Source organism: Elgaria multicarinata, chromosome 7 (assembly GCF_023053635.1).
Source record: "Elgaria multicarinata webbii isolate HBS135686 ecotype San Diego chromosome 7, rElgMul1.1.pri, whole genome shotgun sequence".
Classification (NCBI taxonomy): domain Eukaryota; kingdom Metazoa; phylum Chordata; class Lepidosauria; order Squamata; family Anguidae; genus Elgaria; species Elgaria multicarinata.
The window spans coordinates 55369862-55390954 of NC_086177.1; the positions used below are offsets into that span (position 1 = coordinate 55369862).

A 21093-nucleotide genomic window follows, 5' to 3' on the forward strand; every position below is an offset into this window, starting at 1 on the left:
CTGAAGCCATTGCAATTACATAGCTAATGGAATAGCTACACAATGTACATTTCTAATATCGGAAGAATGAAACATAGGGTGTGAACGGTTTTTTTAGTACATTATATGTTTATCCTTGTGCAATGGGAATAAAAAAACTGAACTCAGGAGAAATGGATATTCTGTAAGGAGGTTGCACTTAAGCATGTTTGAGTGCACATTTTTTCAAAATTTAAAATCATATAGTAAACCCCTTCATCAAGAGCCTAGCCTTATGTAACCAAAACAGCACCCTCCACATACAAGAGGGTGGTATCAGCAAGGGTTGAAGAAGCCTAAACCTTTAAGTGTAAGGGGGACACAAGTTAGCCCAATGAGGATGGAGCTTGCTCAGAGGCAGAAAATGCTGGCTAACTGTTGGGAAGGGGGCCAAAATCAAGATGGGTGGATAAAATACAATTGCTAGAAATCTGAACAGAAGCACTTAACACTGCAACATTTTATTGTAGGTTCCATGTGTAGCATTTATTGCCAAGTGGCTTTCTCTGAACATTCAGAATGCTTTGGGCTATCCCAGAAAAGATTCAAATAAACATCCAAAAGAACTCAGCCAAACAATACTATATGCAAGCTTTTTGACGACTCAATCTTCTTAAAGCAACGTGTGTATGGAATGACTATAAAACGACTTACTTCTGGCAGCTTCTCTATAGGAATATGTAATACCTATTCCTATTAGGTTGTAGAATGTAGAGTGGCTGAAGAGAGGGGCTTGAAATGTGTTGGAGAAATTAAGGCGAGATTAAGTCTGTTGGGAGAGGTGACAAAAGAATTATAAAGGAAGGGATAGGACACTGGAAAGAATGAGGGCTTTTTCTATACTAGACTTTTTAGCCTGCAACTTTACCAGCTCTTTTGTTTCTGGATTCTATGCAGGAATAAGATCAACCCTTTACAAGCACTCCCCCCCCTCCAGGAATTTCTTTCATCTTCAAATTCTACAATGTTTCATTATACTGCCACTAGATGGCATTGTGGTATAGCAGCTGTTATGTACACGCAGAAATTCAAATTGCCATTTTAAAATAGCTCTTTATCCCTGTTACAAATGAAACCGCGGAAATGGTCAAAAAGCACAGGGGAGTCCCTGGAGGTTGAAAACGTCAAGTAAAGGACCTACTAACTTCCATCACAGGGGAAAAGCCTAGTGTAGAGAACCCTAAGAGTAGCCACAAAGGGAAAAATTAATGGATAGTACCACTCTCCCTCTGAATAACTTCCAATTTAATGTTTTTAGAAAAGCAGAGCTTAGATTAGAGGAGAAAAAAGTATGAGTGTTGACAGTGAGGAAGCAGGTCATCTCATAACTTTATGAAACAAGGCCAAGTAGCTCCACCTTCAATATTTGGCAGGGGACGGGGGATGTGCTGTTTGTAATAGCTTGACTGAAATGAAATAGTGAGCATTTTGTTTGCAAATTAAATTTGACCCTTTTGATACTATGAAGCACAAAACAGTTAAATTTTGCTAATTGTGACCATTTTAAACATAGCACTTCAGACACCATTCTTCCTGAGCCCATGGGAGAAGGGGGTGGCTCATAGGAAAGCAAAAATGGCTTCCAGATCTCCCACAGCCGCCTAGCTCATTCTAGTCCATTAAGTATGAATAATTTAACTTCTAATTTCATTTGATAGAAAATCAGGAATGATGCTATAGTGGATAAAAAATATATCAGCCTTGTCAATTATCAAACAGGTCACCTCATATCTTTGAGAAGAACAAGAATAAGGAGCTTTATTATTAGCTCTGTGCGAGTTTGTAATAACTTGATTAAAGTAGAAGATTGAAGATTTTAATAGTATATATTAAATTCATGGTGTGTTGTCGTCCCCCAACCATAATGTTAGTCAAAACAGTATGCAGAATTCATGCGTGTAGAAAACATTTTTCTACAGCTGATGTATTGACTTAAGCGTGTGAGGTCAACTTTGAGGAGGAAGTTTGCTTTGTGTTGCTTAGAAACAATTCTTAAGGGGGTGGCTACAAGGCTATGAAATAAAGGAATAACTATTTCTGAGACCTCAAGGGAGAAGACTAACAAGAGAGATATTTTATAACCCTAGTTCATGAGGGAAGTTCTTTCCTTAGCTGCAGGGAGGAACTTTTCTTAACACCGTCAGTAGATTACTAAGGAGGGGGAAAGAAGGGTGTGTCCTGTTTGTCAGGGTGTAGCTTTCAGCATAGCCTTACCAAAAAGAAAAAAAGCCAAAGTTATATGAGGGAGGAAGCAGCAGCCAGGCATTTCTCCACCGTGCCTGGGTCCAGCTCCAGCTGAGAGCCCCCTCCCTCCTGCTACCAACTGCCACTGCAGAGGCCACCATGAGGGAGGAAGCAGCAGCCAGGCATTTCTCCACCGTGCCTGGGTCCAGCTCCAGCTGAGAGCCCCCTCCCTCCTGCTACCAACTGCCACTGCAGAGGCCACCATGAGGGAGGAAGCAGCAGCCAGGCATTTCTCCACCGTGCCTGGGTCCAGCTCCAGCTGAGAGCCCCCTCCCTCCTGCTACCAACTGCCACTGCAGAGGCCACCATGAGGGAGGAAGCAGCAGCCAGGCATTTCTCCACCGTGCCTGGGTCCAGCTCCAGCTGAGAGCCCCCTCCCTCCTGCTACCAACTGCCACTGCAGAGGCCACCATGAGGGAGGAAGCAGCAGCCAGGCATTTCTCCACCGTGCCTGGGTCCAGCTCCAGCTGAGAGCCCCCTCCCTCCTGCTACCAACTGCCACTGCAGAGGCCACCATGAGGGAGGAAGCAGCAGCCAGGCATTTCTCCACCGTGCCTGGGTCCAGCTCCAGCTGAGAGCCCCCTCCCTCCTGCTGTCCCCTGTAACTGCTGAACTTTTCCAACTAAGATTGTAGTGCCTGAATTTGCTTTCCTTTTCCCCCTCCTCCTCCTCCCTCCCAATCCCCTTTCCTTTTGTGTCATGTCTTTTAGATTGTAAGCCTGTGGGCAGGGACTGTCAAGAAATACTTTTGTAAGCCGCCATGAGAGCCTTTTTTGGCTGAATGGCGGCATAAAAATACTTAAATAAATAAAATAAATAAATATGAAGAGGGAGTGATGCAGTTTGGACCATGTTGCATGAGCTTTGCTCTGCTCTTCCTGGTATTCTCATGAAAACTTGCAAGTCATTAAACGGGTAACTAGTGAAAGCACTTTTGTGTGAACTACCCCCTTGGAGAAGGACATTAACTATAGAAACTGCCCCAGATGTTGTAAACATCAGATGCTATATTATGAATGTCACCAGATACTTTGGTGCATATAGGCAGTAAGCCTATATACACCAGTTACTGGGGAACATGGGTGGGAGGGTGCTGTTGCACTACATCCTGCTTGTGGGTCCCTAGTCGAAAGCTGGTTGGCCACTCTGATCACAGAATTTAATTACCTGGACCCTTGGTCTGATCCAGCACAGCTCGTCTTACGTTGTTTGGGGAAGGAAGGGTGTTGAGAAATGATATTTTAGAACTCTTAAAGAATTAACAGAATTGTGGGTCAAATTCTAGTATTCTTAATGTAGTGGCTAAGAGTCACCTATGAATCAGGAACTGACAAGGTAGCCTTAGATAAGTCACACTCTCCCAGCCTCAGTTCCCACATCTGCAATATGGAAGATAGCACTGAGGTAGTACCTCACACTTTTGACTCGGACCCTGCTGACAGTCGGTTTATAACCTGCGACAGATTACACCTGAGGAAATGAAGCCCTTGAGAGAAAAAAGGTTTCCTACCCCTGGACTAAACAAAGCATGTGAAGCACTTTAAACAGTTAAAAGCACTCTACAAAAGTTAAGTAGTAGTAGTGCTCCTGGTGCAATTTTCAATAGCAAGTTCAAGCTTAAGTGGACAGAACCCTTTTAGTACTTTGTATTCTGTTTCTTTCAATATTTTAAGATATTTAAAATTAATGTCTTATAAGGTTGATGTATTTTAAAATTTGATCAGTTTGTATGTCTCAGGATTGCTATTATCTCTCTTCTAGAAGTTAATAAATATCACATAACATATTTTGAACATCTTACAATTATGCACCATAGAAACTACTTTTCTCCTTTTGAATGTTTAAATATCCATAACCTTTACTAAAAGAAAGCCAAACAAGGGGGGAACTATACAGTGCAATCTAGTACATGTCTACTCAGAAGTAAGCTCCACTGATTTCAGCAGGACTTAGTTCCAGATAAATGTATAGGATTGCAGCCATAATCATGTCAGGAATTCACTTAAACAGAGGTCTTCAGGGTGGGGGGAGGGGAAAGGAGAGAGAAATAAAATATGAACACTTCATCATTTATTAGTTAATTTCTTCAGGATTAGTTTATCTGCCTTCTCCTCAGAGCGTACCCTACGCATGAGAAGTTGAAGGGTATAAAAGCACCCCACTGAATGTAGAATACATTTCATCAGAGTCTGTGTAGGCCAGCTTGCCCCCAGTAACTACAATGCTTACTTCAGCTCCAGTTTTGAGATGAAGAACAAGATGAAAGGCCCCAGTTCCACCACAAGTCCGTTTCCCGTTTCGTGGCTTGTGATATTCAAGCAGCTCTCTTCTGTAGCCAGCTGTGTGGAGCTGTGCAACACTTGTATTGGAAACAGACAACACAGCCTCTATGTATTGATCCCTCTCAGGAGCTAGGACAGCTGCGATCAGATAACGACCTTCATATGGAGAAGTGAAGATGCCTGCAACGGAGATACACCATTAGCTAAAGCAAAAATCCACTGTATAGTTGGCAGAAATACAATTCCTACTGTTTTCTCACAGTGATACAGGTGCAAGAGCAAAAGAACTGGGAAAAAGTAGAAGTCATGTAATTTGAAAAAGTCACATTTTATTTGGCTTGACAAAGAAGTGGTGTTCTTCACATAATATTCCTCTTAGAGTACATATGAACTCATTCTCCCTTAGTTCCTGCACATGATTAATGCATATTTTTTATCCGCTGATCTGATTGTGATATCATTTTAAGTCCCAAATGCATACAGAGGAATGTGATTAGGTCTACTGATAGTCAATCCACTACTGCATCCTTCAGTTTTGCCACTTAAATTGAAAGCCTCCAGGGGAAACAGTGCTCTCTGTGTGCCTATGCAATATTAAGTAGGTCAGATGGACCTCACCAATGGCGAAGCATAACCCTAGGGAATGTGAGATCTTAAAATGTAAGATCTTAAGCTGAGTCCATCCACACCAATTTGTGTATGAAGGGAATCTGGAAGTAAGCAATCCCATTAAGAATTATTTCCCAATACTTCATATCTATCCATAGGAGGGTTGTTTTCATTAATGCACATTCCTAGGCCAGCCCAGAATGTGGAATTAGGAGGATCTTGGCCTCAAGAATTTATAGGCACCCAGATCACTTGTTATGTTTGCTCGTTTAAATTCAGGAGTGTACGCAAATTAAAGCAATGTTGTGTGAACCAGCCCCATGAGAACAACATTTCTCTGTGTATGCGGCACAGATGCACTGCTTGGCCTTCTTTTATTTGGTGGGCATTAACTGGCTTAATCAAGGCATATCTGCTAAACTTGTTTGTTGACTATTATATATAAAACACAAGCAAAGAGAGACGAAAAATATCAATCTTGAACAAACTACAGCACTTTAAAGTTTGCACTATACTTTGATCGCCATCTGTAAACCTCCTGAGCTGGCACTGTTTATTTTTACTGCAAGAATAGGTTCCCCTTAAGATCCAATTCACATGCCCTGTTCTGACTGTAGCAGTTGTGTTGAAACAGAGTGAGCTAGTCTGTATGAATCAAAAGCGGAGATCAGAACAGAGGCTTTTGATTTTCTGATCATAAGTATATGAGCAATTTTCAGTTTTCGGAGTCAAAGTAAGTAAAGGGAACTCCCAGCAATGCTCTGCCTGAAAATGTCCAAATACATTCTTTCAGCACATATTTCAGTGTGTTTCCACACTCTGTAATGTTTTTAAATGTTCCTGACTGTTTTTTAATTATTTATTTTTATCTTGTTTTTATATTGCTATGTTGTATTTTAATGTAAACAGCTTAGAGATTTTAATATATTAAACAATATAGACATGTTGTAAATAAAACAAATACATAAAAGCAAAACCAAGGGCTTTGCTAGACCTACCTTAAAATCCAGGCGTGTGGAGGGGCGAGCCCGCACTGCAACTAGGGCGCGCTGTCGCTCTAATCCACACGTCAGACACAACAGGCTAAAGGAAAGCCCCCGATCTCTCCCCCTGCCCCATATGCGGCTTCTCACAGCAAAAGCCGCGAAATGGGCTAGACCTTCCGTGGTCCCAGGCTCAGCCCGGGGCTGCGGAAATACTGGGCCAAAAGTGGAGCCCGTTAACCCGGGACAAGGGAGGGTTGACCCCTGGCTGAGCCCGGGATCCCCTGTGCATCATCTGGACACACAGGGGCAAGCCCAGGTATCAGCCCAGGCTAACCCCTGGTCTAGCAAAGCCCCCATTGGCTGCAATGGGAAGTATCCAAGTCGACTTGAGCACTAACATAAATTATGTTCCATTATCATAAGGGACCTCTAGCACAACACCAATAGTGTCAACTGGCATGACTGGGTTTAATTTTCAGAATTAAAAGTAGATCCCAAGTTAACCTATAGTTAAAAGTGGATCCTGGGTCTGAAAAGACTAAAGACTGGTATCTTAATTAGCACAGCACCAAGCTGGTTCCAGATAAAATACAGTTTCCATAGGTATTGCCCAGGCTTCCCCTTTTCCCCTTATATATACTTTTCCTACCTGTGTTAGGGTTATAATGATTCCCATCATTTACAAGCACTTTGTTAAAATGTACCACACCCACATTGTCAGGAAAAGGTTTCCGGGTGAGACCAGCAGAGAAGGATACCAGTGAAGTAATAGATGCTCCTAGAATACAGAAGTAACCATACCTTAGACACAGTTAAGAAAAACATTAATGTAACATTAAAAGTGATTTATCTTGTCTTATGTACAAAGTTTTTTTCTCAAACAAATATTTTAGCAAGAATAGAACAAGCGCACATTTGCAGTCACACATTTCCACCAGTTGTAAGATAGAGTTCCTCATCTATTTACACTTAGCCTTTTCTAGCATCTACAGAGTGTATTAGAATACTTTCCCTATCATATTCAGCAGCCTGTGAAGCAGAGATCACTGAGTCCCATGTGATAAACCATGGCTCAGCCTATTCTTCAAGTAAAGGAGTCTGGTGCTAAACCCATTTGAGGCAAATCAGTTCATGAAGTTAATCTGGATCAAGGAATGCAAGACAATCCTGAACAAAGGCAAAATCTCATGGTAGGCAGGTCAGATAGGAAAGTGCTGAAAGTTAAATGGACTGACTCATAGCCATCTCTCACTGAGCAGGAAGCTCCCAGATCCAAAAGGACAGGTTTGTTTGCATATTACAACTGCTGGCGGAAGCTGCTTGAAAGCATGCCACATGGTAGTGGTGTTCATCTTGCAAACATGTGTATCTTACACATGAAGGTTTTTTTTCAGGCAAAATTGTCTTTGTTCTATAGCAAAAATGCATGAAATGAAGTTTAAAAAATGGCTTGTATCCAGACTAAATTCATTTCATTTAGATTTTACTGAAATCAATTTAAAAAGTCAACCATCATTCAAGCCCCATCTATTTCAATGAGAATCAAGTACAACTAGCTTGGTCTTCATGTTTCATTAATCCAATTATATCAAAGGATGACACCACCACCACATTGTAGAGATGGCCTTCAAGGTTTTAAACCCATTTATTTATTTATTACATTTTTATACCGCCCAATAGCCGAAGCTCTCTGGGCGGTTCACAAAAATTGTGAACCATGGCCCTGCCAAGTAGGGCCCTATGGGCAGTGTGCTAGACCAGTCTACAAATAACAGCCATCATATGGAGGCTATTCCAAAGCGCTCAATGTCATAACTGTTAAGTGAGTTGCATAGCAGAATTTTACTATACAGATTGGGTGCTTTTCACTGCAAACTTTACTTTTTGGACATTTGGCCTGGTACAGTGAAAAACATGATTCCATATAAATACATAAACACAAAGTGAACAGTTGTTCCAATCCATGTGCAGTTCGGCTTTATGATCCGTCTGCTGGAGGAATGCGTGCAGAGCAGACCTAGAAAATCAGTCATTCCAGGAAGTGGTGGGGCTGGCTTTAGGAAGGGATGGGCAAACACCCCTGCGTCCTGTTTGCGCTCTGCTCACCAGACTCCTGCCAGTTGCCAAGCCCCACCATACATGCAGGGTGAGCTGCTATATGGTCTAAAGCGAGAGCATGCATCTTTTTGTTTTTGTGTCCACGCGCTGCAATTTGAGCAAATTCGCAGCTGTGAATTCATGGAAATTGTGATTTGTGCAAAATCGTAGCCATAATTAGTGCAAGCATAATGGACCATTTACTGTTGCAATTTTGCGCAAATCATGATTTGCGTACATATTCCCATAAATTGTAATTTACAAAAAAAAATTAAAAGCAAGAAACTGCTAGCTTGCATGACTCAGTATGATTCATAAAGTGGCATCCCATAGGTTGAGCTGGCCAAAACATGCTGATCTCCATCCCTGAACCGAATTCCTCCGATATCCCTAGATTTAGGTAATTCTCCTTCCCACTGAGCTCCTTTTTAAAAATGTCTCTGCATGTTTGCTCAGTATAACCGTTCTACATAAACCTGTTGTTACATTCAATACCGGACTTTAAGGCTGCACCCCTACACACATGTCCCTCAATGGAAGTTATATCTGAGTGCACTGTTAGTTTTTACTTACCTCAAGTTAAAAATTTTCATAGCCATTTTCTTCAATTCTTTAAACAAATCAGTATTTACTGTTACATACATGATGCTCCTCTCTTAGGTCATAGCATTAGCAAACTGTAACAGAGCCACTCTTCCAATTGTATCCTTACGGAACTTTAGATAAATTACCTCCATCCTTTTACCGCACAATTGAACAAAGACCAATGAATGTAGTGGCAGACTACATAATTTTAATATGTTCCTGATAAAGAATGAACTGACAAATTTATTATGCCTTGCCACAATAGCAAAGCATAACAATGAAGTTCACTGTTATTCAAATCTTAATCTTATTTGAGACTCCTAACTGGTATTGTTTTGGACACTTAATCCACAAATAACCTCTAACACGTACAATTTATCCAAGCATCAGCAGCATCGTGTGCTCTCTGCATATTTTACTCTAACAGTCACCTGCACAGAGAGAGGTCTGGAAAATGTCAACAATCAATTGGCTGAAGAGCTTTATGTTCTTTTTTAGCTTGGTCCTTTGGTGCTTTGCCTTGAATGGGGATAATAAACTATCCTAGAGGCAGATCCTTGGATCTCTGTGCATGACATTAGGCAAAATCTGTACAGATCCAAAGATACTGTTATTCAGTAGTGTATTGGGGAAAGGGTTTGTATTTCACTTATGATACACCCTTATTTTCCCAGCCATTGTGCTGACATAAGCCCTTTTAGCATCGGTCTGTGCATTGCAGCTTGGATAACTGAGAGAAGAGAATATTGCAGGCTTTTACTTTATAAGAAAGATGGGAAGCAACAAGCAGGCATTTAAAATTCTCCCTCTGCTTGTGTTTGTTCACCATGAAATACTGTAGTAAGTCAGTTTCAGATTTCGAAACTATATTAAAATAAATATTTTCTTAATAAGACGTCTAGAAATTACAACCATCTGAAATAGCAATTATGGGATAAACTGCTTCAATAAATACTAGCAAGCAAGTTAGGGGAGTTAGCACAGAGATATTCTGACCAACAACTGGATTACCTTCTGTGGCTGTGGATGGAGGTTGTGGTGGTTTTGGATAACCTACAAAACAAAAGGAATGGAAAATATATACTTTAAATATTACAGTCTTATAATGCTTCCCCCATCTCTTGTCAAACGGGATTCATTTCAGTACCAATATACTACTACTGCAGCCTTCAAATAATATTTGAAGTGGTCCTTCTGAAGCCAATGGCAACACTCTAGATTAAGTGCTTGGTTTGATTACCACTATCTAAAAGGTACTTAGAGAACTATGCTTGGAGTATTCCCATTCCATTCCTTCCAGAGTGGTTCACTAGAGAAGAAAGGGAAGGGAGAAAATTGGTTCCTGCCATCTGTACTACCAGAGGCACAAACAGCAATCCAGCAGATAATAATTAATACTCTTTAGACCTCTGCTTTGAAGTCCAAACAAAATATGGGAGAGTGAATTGTTAGAAGAATCTTAGACCTTGGGGTTGGGGAGAGAGAGACACATGTGAACATTAGACTTCCCAGGGTTGAACATTTTTCTTAATGGTTCAGATAATAAAATTGGATATCACAAACCCACTCCGTGAAGGCTATTTATATTTAGTATTAACCACTGTGAAGCCACTGACTTGTTTATTACCATTCAGTTCCCTTGTTGGTTCCATACCAAATCATGGATGGATGGATAGATGGATGACTAGGTAGATAATTTCCTTGGTGGTATTAAGGGCTAAACTCAATTCTGAGATTATCAAGACTTAAACCCTCAATAGGCCAGTTCACACAATCACAAGCCACCACGGCTAAGCCACTGTGACTTGTAAGCTGTGGCGTGCCTGTGCCAGGCATGATTTACATAATCAGCATTGCTTGTTGGAGGGTTAAATAACCCTCCAATAATCCTACAACAGCCCATGGGTTATTGGAGGGTTGTTTAACCCTCCAATAAGCCATTCTGCATGGGTTTGGATGACCCAAGCCACTGTGGTTTATTTTGATCATGCAAACCAGGTCATAATTATTATTTTTATTATTATTTATTGCATTTTTATACCACCCAATAGCCGAAGCTCATAATGTTTTCAATGCCATGCCAGATTTCATGCGATGTAATAACAGAGTAGTTTTGAGAGTATTCAGAGTGTGTTTCTTTTACAACTAGCCTCCCACATTAGAGATACAGGGGCAACCCTCCTCTACTCTGGGTAGATTTCAGCTCCAGAACTTTGTTTTTAAAAGTATGGTAATGCTCAGTAACACAACTGTGACACAAGTTCCACTCCCACTCAGTTTGGGTCTGATGTCCCTTCTTAGAAGGCACTAATAGTGGACTCAGGCAGTTAAGTGTTGACAGACAGGGACTCAAAACAGGGCCACTGGGAAACACACATGTTTGGGAACCCTAAGTTTTATATTAGTACCAAAATTAAACAAAAACCCAACACTTTTTAAAAGCCCCAAGGGGCAAAACCCCTCTCTCCTTCCCACCAAAACCCAAACAAACAAGCAAAAATAGCCTAAAGAGGACTGAGCATGCTCAGCAGCTGAAATGTTGGAAAACAGCAGAGGAGAAGAGGAGAATAGCTTGGTGAAAAATGGAAAGACTGGTTGCTTGCAGCCCTGAACAGGAGCACTCCTAGAAGGTGATGATACAAATCAACATTATGTTGCATGTCTTCCTTGTTAAAATCATAGAGAGTAAAGTATTTATTCACATTTCTACTGTTTTCAATAGTGTGGTTTTCTCCCTGTAGAATTTTAAGTCACAGTCTGGCATGACCCATTGGTAACTGTTTTGGAAATCTATGTTGGCATGGATCCAACATTCACTTTGTTTGTTTTTAAAACATTTATATCTTGTCCTATATTACTGCAATCTCAGGATGGCGTACAGATAAAAATCATACATAGAATGTCTAATCACTAGATTGCAACTGTTACGAAGACATGCAGATTTTGTCAATGACTGGAAAGAAAGTCTCATTCAGACCAAACTTTGGATTTACTTACCTGGTGCTCCAGCATACCCTTCAGAAATAAGCATGTTATTCTGGCCATCTTGGCCATCTATACTTTTTGGCTGTCCTCTTCCTGACATTAAAACAGTACCAGGAGGACCTGCTTGTCCAGTTACCATAAATATCCCACTTGATCCAGGCAAGGAAGGTGAGCCAGGTTTTGATCCTGGTAATGATGGCCGGGGAAGAATTCTAGAATCTGGCGGTTGAAGAGGAATTCCTTGTAATGGTGGTTGTATGATTACGTGAGGATGTGATGGCTGTAAAGGTATTCTGAATTCTGGAATCTGTAATGGGGTTCTTGGTTGTGATGGTTGCATATGGTCTCCTGGTTGTGGCTGTAGCGGAGTCCTTGGATGTGATGGTACCGGAAGCGTTTCAGACTGAGACGGCTGCAATGGTTTCCTTGGATCTGCTGGTGGCACGGGGACCACTTGTTGCGGTTTCCTTGAAGATGGAACTGATGGCTTTTCAACTAAAGGTTTGTAGGGAGAGAAAAGTTCTCCAATCAGATACATTAGTCAATTTGAGCTGAAGAACATATTTATGAAGCAACTCAAAATTAAAGCAATGAAATAGAACTGAGGCTTTTATGGCACCATGGTCCTCCTCATTCACAGAATTTAATGGGAGCTTCAAGTGTTATTGTCTTCTACTGATAACCATTCCATGTTTTTCCACAGCTTCTTCTATTTCTTTCCTTACCGTGGAAAATCCATGAAAGAAAAAAATGATGAAATTGCTGTCTAATACCAGTTAGCTCTGGCAGCCCTCTCTTTGGCAGCCCCTGAAAGGCTAATCGCATGCTTCTGTTTTAAAAACAAAAAGGTTGCATCAAGCAGCCAATCACAACAATAAAGTAGTCCTGTATCCTCAAAAAACCATGGATCAGTGTTTGCTAGTGAGTTTCACAAGAGACTACTTAGAAGTGTTTATTGAATTGACAAACCAGATAAATATTTTAAAGAACTTTCAGAATTAAAAAAAAAAGTATATAAAGTTCAGTTAGCTTAATTTATATAAATGGGAGTTGGTTATGAATTAACCTAGGAATTCATCAGCTGCACGGTACCTATAAATTAAGCATATCTATGATTATTCATTGAGGAAAACACAGCCCAGGAGTGGAGTTAAGGCATAAAGTTAAAATACCTTAAAAACACAAAAAATAAAATTATAAATTGAGCTTTTGACTTCGGTAGCAATAATAGCCTAAGCTGTGCATTGTATGATGAAGTGAAATAAAGATCTCTATAGTCACTGCTATAATCTAGTCATTAACACGACACCACTTTTAAGTAGAATGGCCACGTACGCATTGAAAAAAAAGAGCAAGAAAGAGAATAGTGACACAGATTTGCATAATATTTGCATGAGATAATTGAAAGGCACATTTGGAAATAATTAATATAATTCAAATAGAAATTCAAATAGGAAAATTGACTCTTTTCTTAATAAGAACTATACATAAATTCCCTTAGCAGGTTGATTGGGGTTGGTGGGGGATGAATCCCGACTTAATCAAAGTCCCATTAATTTCAATAGTTCTATTTTAAGTATGACTAAGTTTGTATGCAACTGAAATATTTTTGAGGCTCTTTTTATTCAAAGGATAAAAGTCAAGTGTAATTTACTTAATCATCCAGCCTGCAGATGTTTTTAGTCAAATAGATTATTTTCAGAATACAAAAGTGACATTGAGAACCACAACATTCCCACAAATCCCCAGAATATTACTCCAAATATATTAATAATGCCAAGTAAACCAAGTTAATATATAAATTAAAATTGACGTTAAAATGGCTACATATCCAATACTGTCTTGTCAGCTAATGTTTGCTGAAATGTCACACAAATATTCAGGCCTTAGCTAGACCTAAGGTTTATCCCGGGATTGTCCTGGGGTCGTCCCTGCCTGTATTATTATTATTATTATTATTATTTATTTATATAGCACCATCAATGTACATGGTGCTGTACAGATAACACAGTACATAGCAAGACCCTGCCGCATAGGCTTACAATCTAATAAGTTGTAGTTAACAATAAAGAGGGAAGGAGAATGCAAACAGGCACAGGGAAGTGTAAACAGGCACCGGGTAGGGTAAAGCTAATAGTATAGAGTCAGAACAAACTCAATATTTGAAGGCTATAGGGAAAAGAAAAGTTTTTAGCTGAGTTTTAAAAGCAGTGATTGAGTTTGTAGTTCTCAAGTGTTCTGGAAGAGCGTTCCAGGCGTAAGGGGCAGCAGAAGAAAAAGGACGAAGCCGAGTAAGGGAATTGGAGGTCCTTGGGCAGGCGAGAAGCATGGCATCAGAGGAGCGGAGAGCCCGAGCGGGGCGATAGTGTGAGATGAGAGAGGAGAGATAGGGAGGAGCTAGACCGTGAAGAGCCTTGAAGGTCAGCAGGAGAAGTTTATATTGGATTCTGGAGTGAATTGGAAGCCAATGAAGAGATTTCAGAAGTGGAGTGACATGGTCAGAGCGGCGGGCCAGGAAGATGATCTTAGCGGCAGAGTGGTGGACAGAGACCAGCGGACTGATGTGAGACGAAGGAAGGCCAGAGAGAAGAAGATTGCAGTAGTCCAGCCGAGAGATAACCAGTGCCTGCTCCCAGGATATCCTGTGTGTCATTTACATGAACAGGGATGAGCCCGGGACGATCCCAGGATAAACTTTAGGTCTAGCTAAGGCCTCAGACATACTAACTACTGAGAGGCAAGAGTCATTCACAGAAAGTACACAGCCTGAAAGCCAGGGATCTTACAAGACATTTTGCACTCAAATACAGATGCTGAAGCAAATGTGTTGCATTAATTACGAGGACAACATACATTTAGAAATAATGCTTTTCCCTTTTAAATGCAAATGCATGCGAACATAATCCTTTCCTAGTATCTATTTGCATGCATTTTTAAAAAGAAAAGAGACAAATGTATATACCTCTATAGTGACTGTCTCTCTCTTGTCTCTGTCACACTCACTCACATGCACACACATTTGTACTTGATTGTATTTGTAACAGAGTGCAAGACGGTTTGTAAAAAGCAGCCATGCTAATATTTTCTGGACTGTTCCATTGTTAACATGTGTCACCAAATCAAGCCACTTTTCACTTGACACTTTGATACAGATATGCAAGTACAAAATAAATGTGAACTGTGTCATTTGTGAATGGTGCATTGCATGGAAATAAGGGGGGTTGCTGCAAAATATATGTAAGTGATGACTGGACAAGGAATGGGTTTCTGTGTAATCTGCCAAGAAAAGCAGCAATTAAAACAGGCGTTTGACATTCACAACTGATACAAGGCCTTCTGTATTTCATATTTGGATATTTGTGTCTGAGAACAAAAGGTCAAGTTCAGCCTCCCTCAGTGTAGCTGCTGGAAAGGAAACTGAAGATTGGTTGGACGAGGAGAAAACATCACCCAGGCTAAGAAGGAGCTCTGCGCTATTGGTAGGTAGGAAGGAGAGTAAGAAAAGCAAAGAAACATAGGATGCTTGGAAAGGGGATGTGAGCCAGAAACCTGAAAGGGGCTGAATTACTGCTCTGAAATTACAGCTAAATCATATGCGCTACTTTGATATGCTGCAGGTCATAAGTGATTTTATATTTTTCAGTATGTCACCTACTTAAGCTTTCCAAAAGCTTCCATCACTGGACACATAGAATTAATTTATGCATCTAACTCTTTTAAAGGTCTTTCCATTTAAGTAGCAGGGAGAACCTAACCAAACAAGGAAAGATCTAGAAAGAATCACAAGCGTCATTTATCCCAAGGGAAATGCAAAGAATCATGAGGCAGCTTGCCTGATCTGTAATGTTTGGAGTAGCTTATGAAATAGTTGAAAAATGACTCTCTTTTTAGAAGAGGCTACCACTGAGTCAAGTGACAGGGAAAGCTAGAGAGACTACAAGCATGATATCCATGTGCTAATACTTTGCAGTAACTGCTGCTTTGATATATTTTTGGCCACTGATATAAAGGTTGCTTTATTTATAACATGGACTGCTGCTTTGAAAGGCCTAGAGAATAATGATAAAGGAGTCACCATTTAAATAAAGCATGCATTAGTTATCCAGACAGCAAGGGCAAAATTCATCCCAGGTGTCACTCCACTGTAGTTAACTCAGTAAATTACAAGGGCACATTCAGAACAGTTTCCTTCTAGCTCTGTGTTCGATAGATTGCAAAGCAGACACATTTCTCCACAGCCTGCAAAACAGCTGGAAAGACAAACAGTACTTAGATCATTGTTGAAAATAGAATATCCCCTGGGTACCATCTTTTTTTCAGCAGTATTCAGAATGCTTTGTCCGCGATTGCCAACAAATGATGACACAGCAATAGGCAAAATGCCAAGTAACGTCATTCTCTGCTCGCTGGTCAGATGCCAGCCTATGAGATAAGGTTTAAGGCTTAAGTTCTTGACTGACCATTTTTACTAATATAAAGACATACGCCAAGTATAAAGAAAATGAAGTAAAATTCAATCTTGACAAGATTTTAGTCCTTTATGTGAAGAATAGAACAATGAAATGGAAACAAAAGAGCTAATGAGTCACTGATTCCATTTATACAGAATATCAAAGATCCATGACTTGCTCTTGCAATTGTAAAATTTAAACCTTCTCACTATCAATCAAAATGTAAAATTTCATTAAACCACCAATAAACATAAAGAAACAGATTAAGTCAGAGCAAAATGTCTCAGTGCTGTGAAATTCTACAATTAAATTTTTAAGGAAATGGCATAGTGAGAGAAGAATATGCAGGTATACAGCTAAATTATTTCTAGAAAGTGTAAGAGATTATTCTGTTGCAAAACATGGCCAAGGACCTGCCACATTTTGCAGCAGAATAGTATCTTCCATACCCTAGAAACAACTGAGGTGCATGTGCGATCATAAGCCCCACTATGCCAGCTTTTTAAAAAGCTCTAATCAATTGTAGAATTTCACAGTGTGAGCTCTTCTTCCTAATGAAATGCTGTTTCACTGGTTTTGTGAGATGTTACATCTTGATTCATGCACAGTGGATATGTTAGCAACTCTAGGAACCTGTAGGAAATCAACAAAGTTTAACTTGATCCTTAATCAAAGCTCACAGCCCATGCATTTCCAGCCTTACTGGGGAATTCAGCAAAGGTCAAGAGTTTAAGGGAAACTATAGGTGCAGTAGGATCCTAGATTTAGGCTCTCCTTGGCCCTTATGCATTCCCATTGGCAGAGAAAATGCTGCAATGGATTAATGCTTGCCTGCCCATCCTTACCTGTAAGGGCCATGTATGAAAGACTATGTGATTCAGGAGAATGCTGCCATTCCTTTCATCCTTTGCCTTCACCACACTGCACATGAATCTCCATGTTGTTTTATGACTAAGGCATGACTGCAAACTAGGACCACACCTGCATTGTATTGTGAATCCCCTGCCACTTATTACTTCTAGTATTTTATCTGTTTAAGGTGTCTTCCTTGCACCTTTGGGTTGAAAGGCTTTGGACTGAAGTGTAGGCAGGAGAAGGTGCTTGGTCCCAGCACAGAACTGCTCATTATGGGCAGGCCATGTCATTACAGTGCTGTTGGATCATGTTCATAATGTGCCGAGTCCTCTTGCTGTGTCCAAGCAAAGCAAGCATCCCATTACCTTTAAAGGAAGTGTTGAGTAAGTAAGGACCAAATAAGGATTTGGCCCATGGTTTATACAGTCTACATAACAATATTCATTAACCGGTCAGCATACATTTGGACTGAGTCATTTAAATTTCCTTGGCTCCATGCTGTTTAAACTAAAAACTGAAGCCAAAGCGAGAATATACTTGGCTGCAAATTAGCACACCTTTACTGGGGTTAAATGTCTAATTGGGGCACATTACATAACAGGGGTTTGTTTGATTATTCACCTGATATCCTACTATAGTCCCACACTTATTCAAATAGAAGACTTTTATTAATGCAGTTTTCCAAACTAAAGTGCCACCATTTAAGTGATACAATATGTTCGAAAACATTTGCTTAAACCAATGCATGAAGTTAAAGCCAGCCTATATAGGACAAAAGTAAAAGGATGCCAAAATACCAAAGATACCATGCAGAGTATTGCAATCACACCAAGCAAAAAATTTAACTATGGACAACAATCTATTTTGTGTTTCAATTTGATCCCCAAAGAAAGACAGATGCTTACATGCACACAAATGATGCAAAATGTACCCACATAGTAAAATGAAACTGGCTGCTATTTCCCAAGATCTCCTCTATTTGGAGATATATGCTAGAACTCCAAGAATTTCTCCCCGACCCCCCCAATGCTGGTTGTAATTTCATCTGGAAACTTTCTGAAACATGCTTACACTCTAAAGCAACAATCCTATGTGCATACGTATTGTGAATAGCATCATTGAATATCGCAGGGAATTGCATGGGAATAAACTTTTTTAAAGGTATGACCATACAGGGAGTCTCTACTGCCATTCCAAAGATTTTTTTAAAGGGTTTCAGAGGTGTTTACAGCATCTGACATAGGTGAGGTAGGTAGCACAGAATAGCCTGCATGTGTGTATGGGGGATGGGTGTCTATGCCAGCAGTATCTCCACTCACTGCTGGCATACACATCCATCCACATCTCTCTCTCTCTCTCTCTCTCTCTCTCTCTCTCTCACACACACACACACACACACACACACACACACACCTTTCACTAGCCCACCCTTCACAAGCTCAGAGCTCATCTATCAAGATTAATTGAAAGGGGGGATTTTCCCTGCCCAGCACTGAAAGGATCCCTTTCTCAGCACTGAGCAGGGAAAAGAGCTTATTGCCAATCTGGCAACAAATTCTTATCAGCCACTTCAACACTAAAGGTTTCTCATTTATACAGCAGCATATGGGGAGGGGGATTTGATGCAAAGGATGCAGTCATGGAGACATGACATTTGGGGATACCCCAGACCAGCCAGGTTAATTTGACATCTCAGACAGAAAATCCCACAGCCACCTCTCCCCCTCTGTCAGTAAAAAATATATTAACAAGAAATTGAATACTGACTAAGGAACATTCAAAATCTGCTGCCTGAGGTGGCTGCATCAGTTTGCGTAATGAAAGGACCAGCCATTTTATATGGAGCAAAGTTTTACCACACTTGGCTCAAACTGGAATGCCTTTCAAGCTTTTGACTTAAATAAAAATAACTTAATAAAAGAAGCAAATAAAAAGACGTAATGAATGAAAACATAAACATTCATATTGTTTTCCTTGATGTCAAATAAAACTGCTATTTGGAAATCTGTTTAATTTAACTTTGATGTCACCTCATCTTTTAAATTAAAAATTAGCACATAGAAAGAAGCGGGTTAGCTTACATGTAGCAGGTTGTGTTTTCATTAGATCCTGAAGGTCAATTGCAATTTTTTGGAACTGGCTATGGAACTGTTGGGCAGAATTCTTCAGGCCAAAAATATCTTTAGAGTGGGATGTCATCGTCCTGTTCATATGATTGACACAGTTCCAGAGACTGGAGACATGTTTGTTTAATCCCTCCTTTATCCTTTGAAGGCTGCTAGACACAGAATCCAGTTTGTTGCAAGTTTTCTCAAGATGGGACACTCTACCCTCCAAATCTGAGACACCGGGAAATTTCTCTTTACATTTATTCAGGTTATAAAATACTTTCTCATTGAGCTGTTCAATTCTCTCCCTCAAGTCATTACAACAATTGTTGCTTGGGTGAGTTGTTTGATTGTCCATTGTTTTCTGTATTTCATCTATTTTTCTGAACACACCCAGCTGTGTCTTTTCACAAGTAGAATTGATACCTAGAAGCTGATCTTTGCAGTTGTTCAAACCACTCTGAAGGAATTTTACATCTTTATCAATGGCACGCAGACCATAGTGAATAAGTCGAAAGTCCTTCTGAAGTTTTTGAATATCACGTTGGCTGCCTTTAATTAAATTAAACTTCTCACTTAAAGAGCCATTTAAAGATTTCAAAAGACCAGAATTGTGCTCGGTTTTCAAAAATAATAAATCATATTTACTGTTACAATTTTCTATGTCTTTCTGGAGATCCTCCACGTTTTGTGGTATAAACTGACATCTCTGCCAGCAAAGACTTTCAATGTCCTGTAGCTTGTTCTTTACAACAGTAACCTCAGATGCAAGCTGCTCATTTCTGGATCTTGAGTTGCTATGCAAAACAGGTCCTTGACCATGATATCTCTCATCTGGATTTGTAACATTAGCAATATCTAGAATAGTAGCACCCAGTCTGTTTTCCAGCGCCTGAAGCTTTTTGTCAAATAAATCTCTCACTTCATCTACTTCAGTAGATATTTCACCACGAAGAGTTTCTTCAATGTAAAAACAGTGTTCTTCAGCATTTTTCTCTGTAACATTAATTCTTGCTTCCACTTCTTCCCATTTCACATCAAACCTGCCTTCTGAATATGGACTGGAAATATGCTTTATTTCGTTATCTATCCTAGCATTTAAAATTCTGTTTGCTTCTGCAACTCGGTCAATCTTTTCATCCAAGTGTTTTATCTCTTGTCCAAAGCCGTCACTTCTACCATCATTGCAACAAAATGACCGGTTTGATGGTGCTTGAATAAGACTCTGAAGCTGTTTTATATCTTTTCTCAGGTCATTTTCTTTTTCTCCAATAAGTTCTCTTATTTCTAAGCAGCTAGCTTCATGATCATCACAATGTTGCTGAATATCCATCAGTTTGTACTCACAAGAATTTTTCAGATCTGCCATTTTCTTCTCAAACCCTTCCAACATTTCCTGTCTCAGAGCTTCAAACTTAGCATCTATGTATACGTGATATAGCTGGTTGCTAGGCATTGTTATTGTTGGGCCTTGGGCTGCCTCTTGGAGCTGTTTTAATTGTTCTTCATAGCCATTTGTTTTCCCATTCAGTTCTTCCTGCTTGTCATTTTTGGCCTTCAAGCCACCTTCTCCTTCAGATTTCAAGTTTTCAATCCCAGATTCTTTTTGGTCTTTGATTTGAAATGGGTTAATATTCTCTTTTCCACTCTCAACAGTACTGTCAGGCCCTGGATGATCATGAAGGTTGTTCAACCATGAGACAAGCATCCGACTTGTATCTTCTTGCACAGTATGCTTCAGGTTTTCATTTGCACCTGTTAAGGAGGACTGAAGCTCTAGCACAGTCTGTGTAAGGCGGAACAATTCGTCCTCAAGGAACTGAATTTTTTTATCCTGCATATCTTGTTGTTCTAGCTTTGGATTAGGATCTGC

General features: G+C 40.1%; 1 protein-coding gene across 1 annotated transcript in view; it reads right to left on the minus strand.

Moving 5' to 3' along the window:
• Positions 1–4320: 4320 nt before the first annotated feature.
• The window catches only part of EMILIN2 (elastin microfibril interfacer 2), a 40191-nt gene continuing 23418 nt past the window's right edge, over positions 4321–21093 (minus strand). The window contains exons 4-8 of the mRNA XM_063130598.1: positions 19194–21089; positions 11819–12301; positions 9833–9874; positions 6789–6917; positions 4321–4724 (exon numbers count right to left, since the gene is read on the minus strand). Coding sequence (XP_062986668.1) covers positions 4387–4724; positions 6789–6917; positions 9833–9874; positions 11819–12301; positions 19194–21089 — 2888 coding nt within the window. The 3' untranslated portion in view covers positions 4321–4386. The remainder of the gene's footprint in view (positions 4725–6788; positions 6918–9832; positions 9875–11818; positions 12302–19193; positions 21090–21093) is intronic.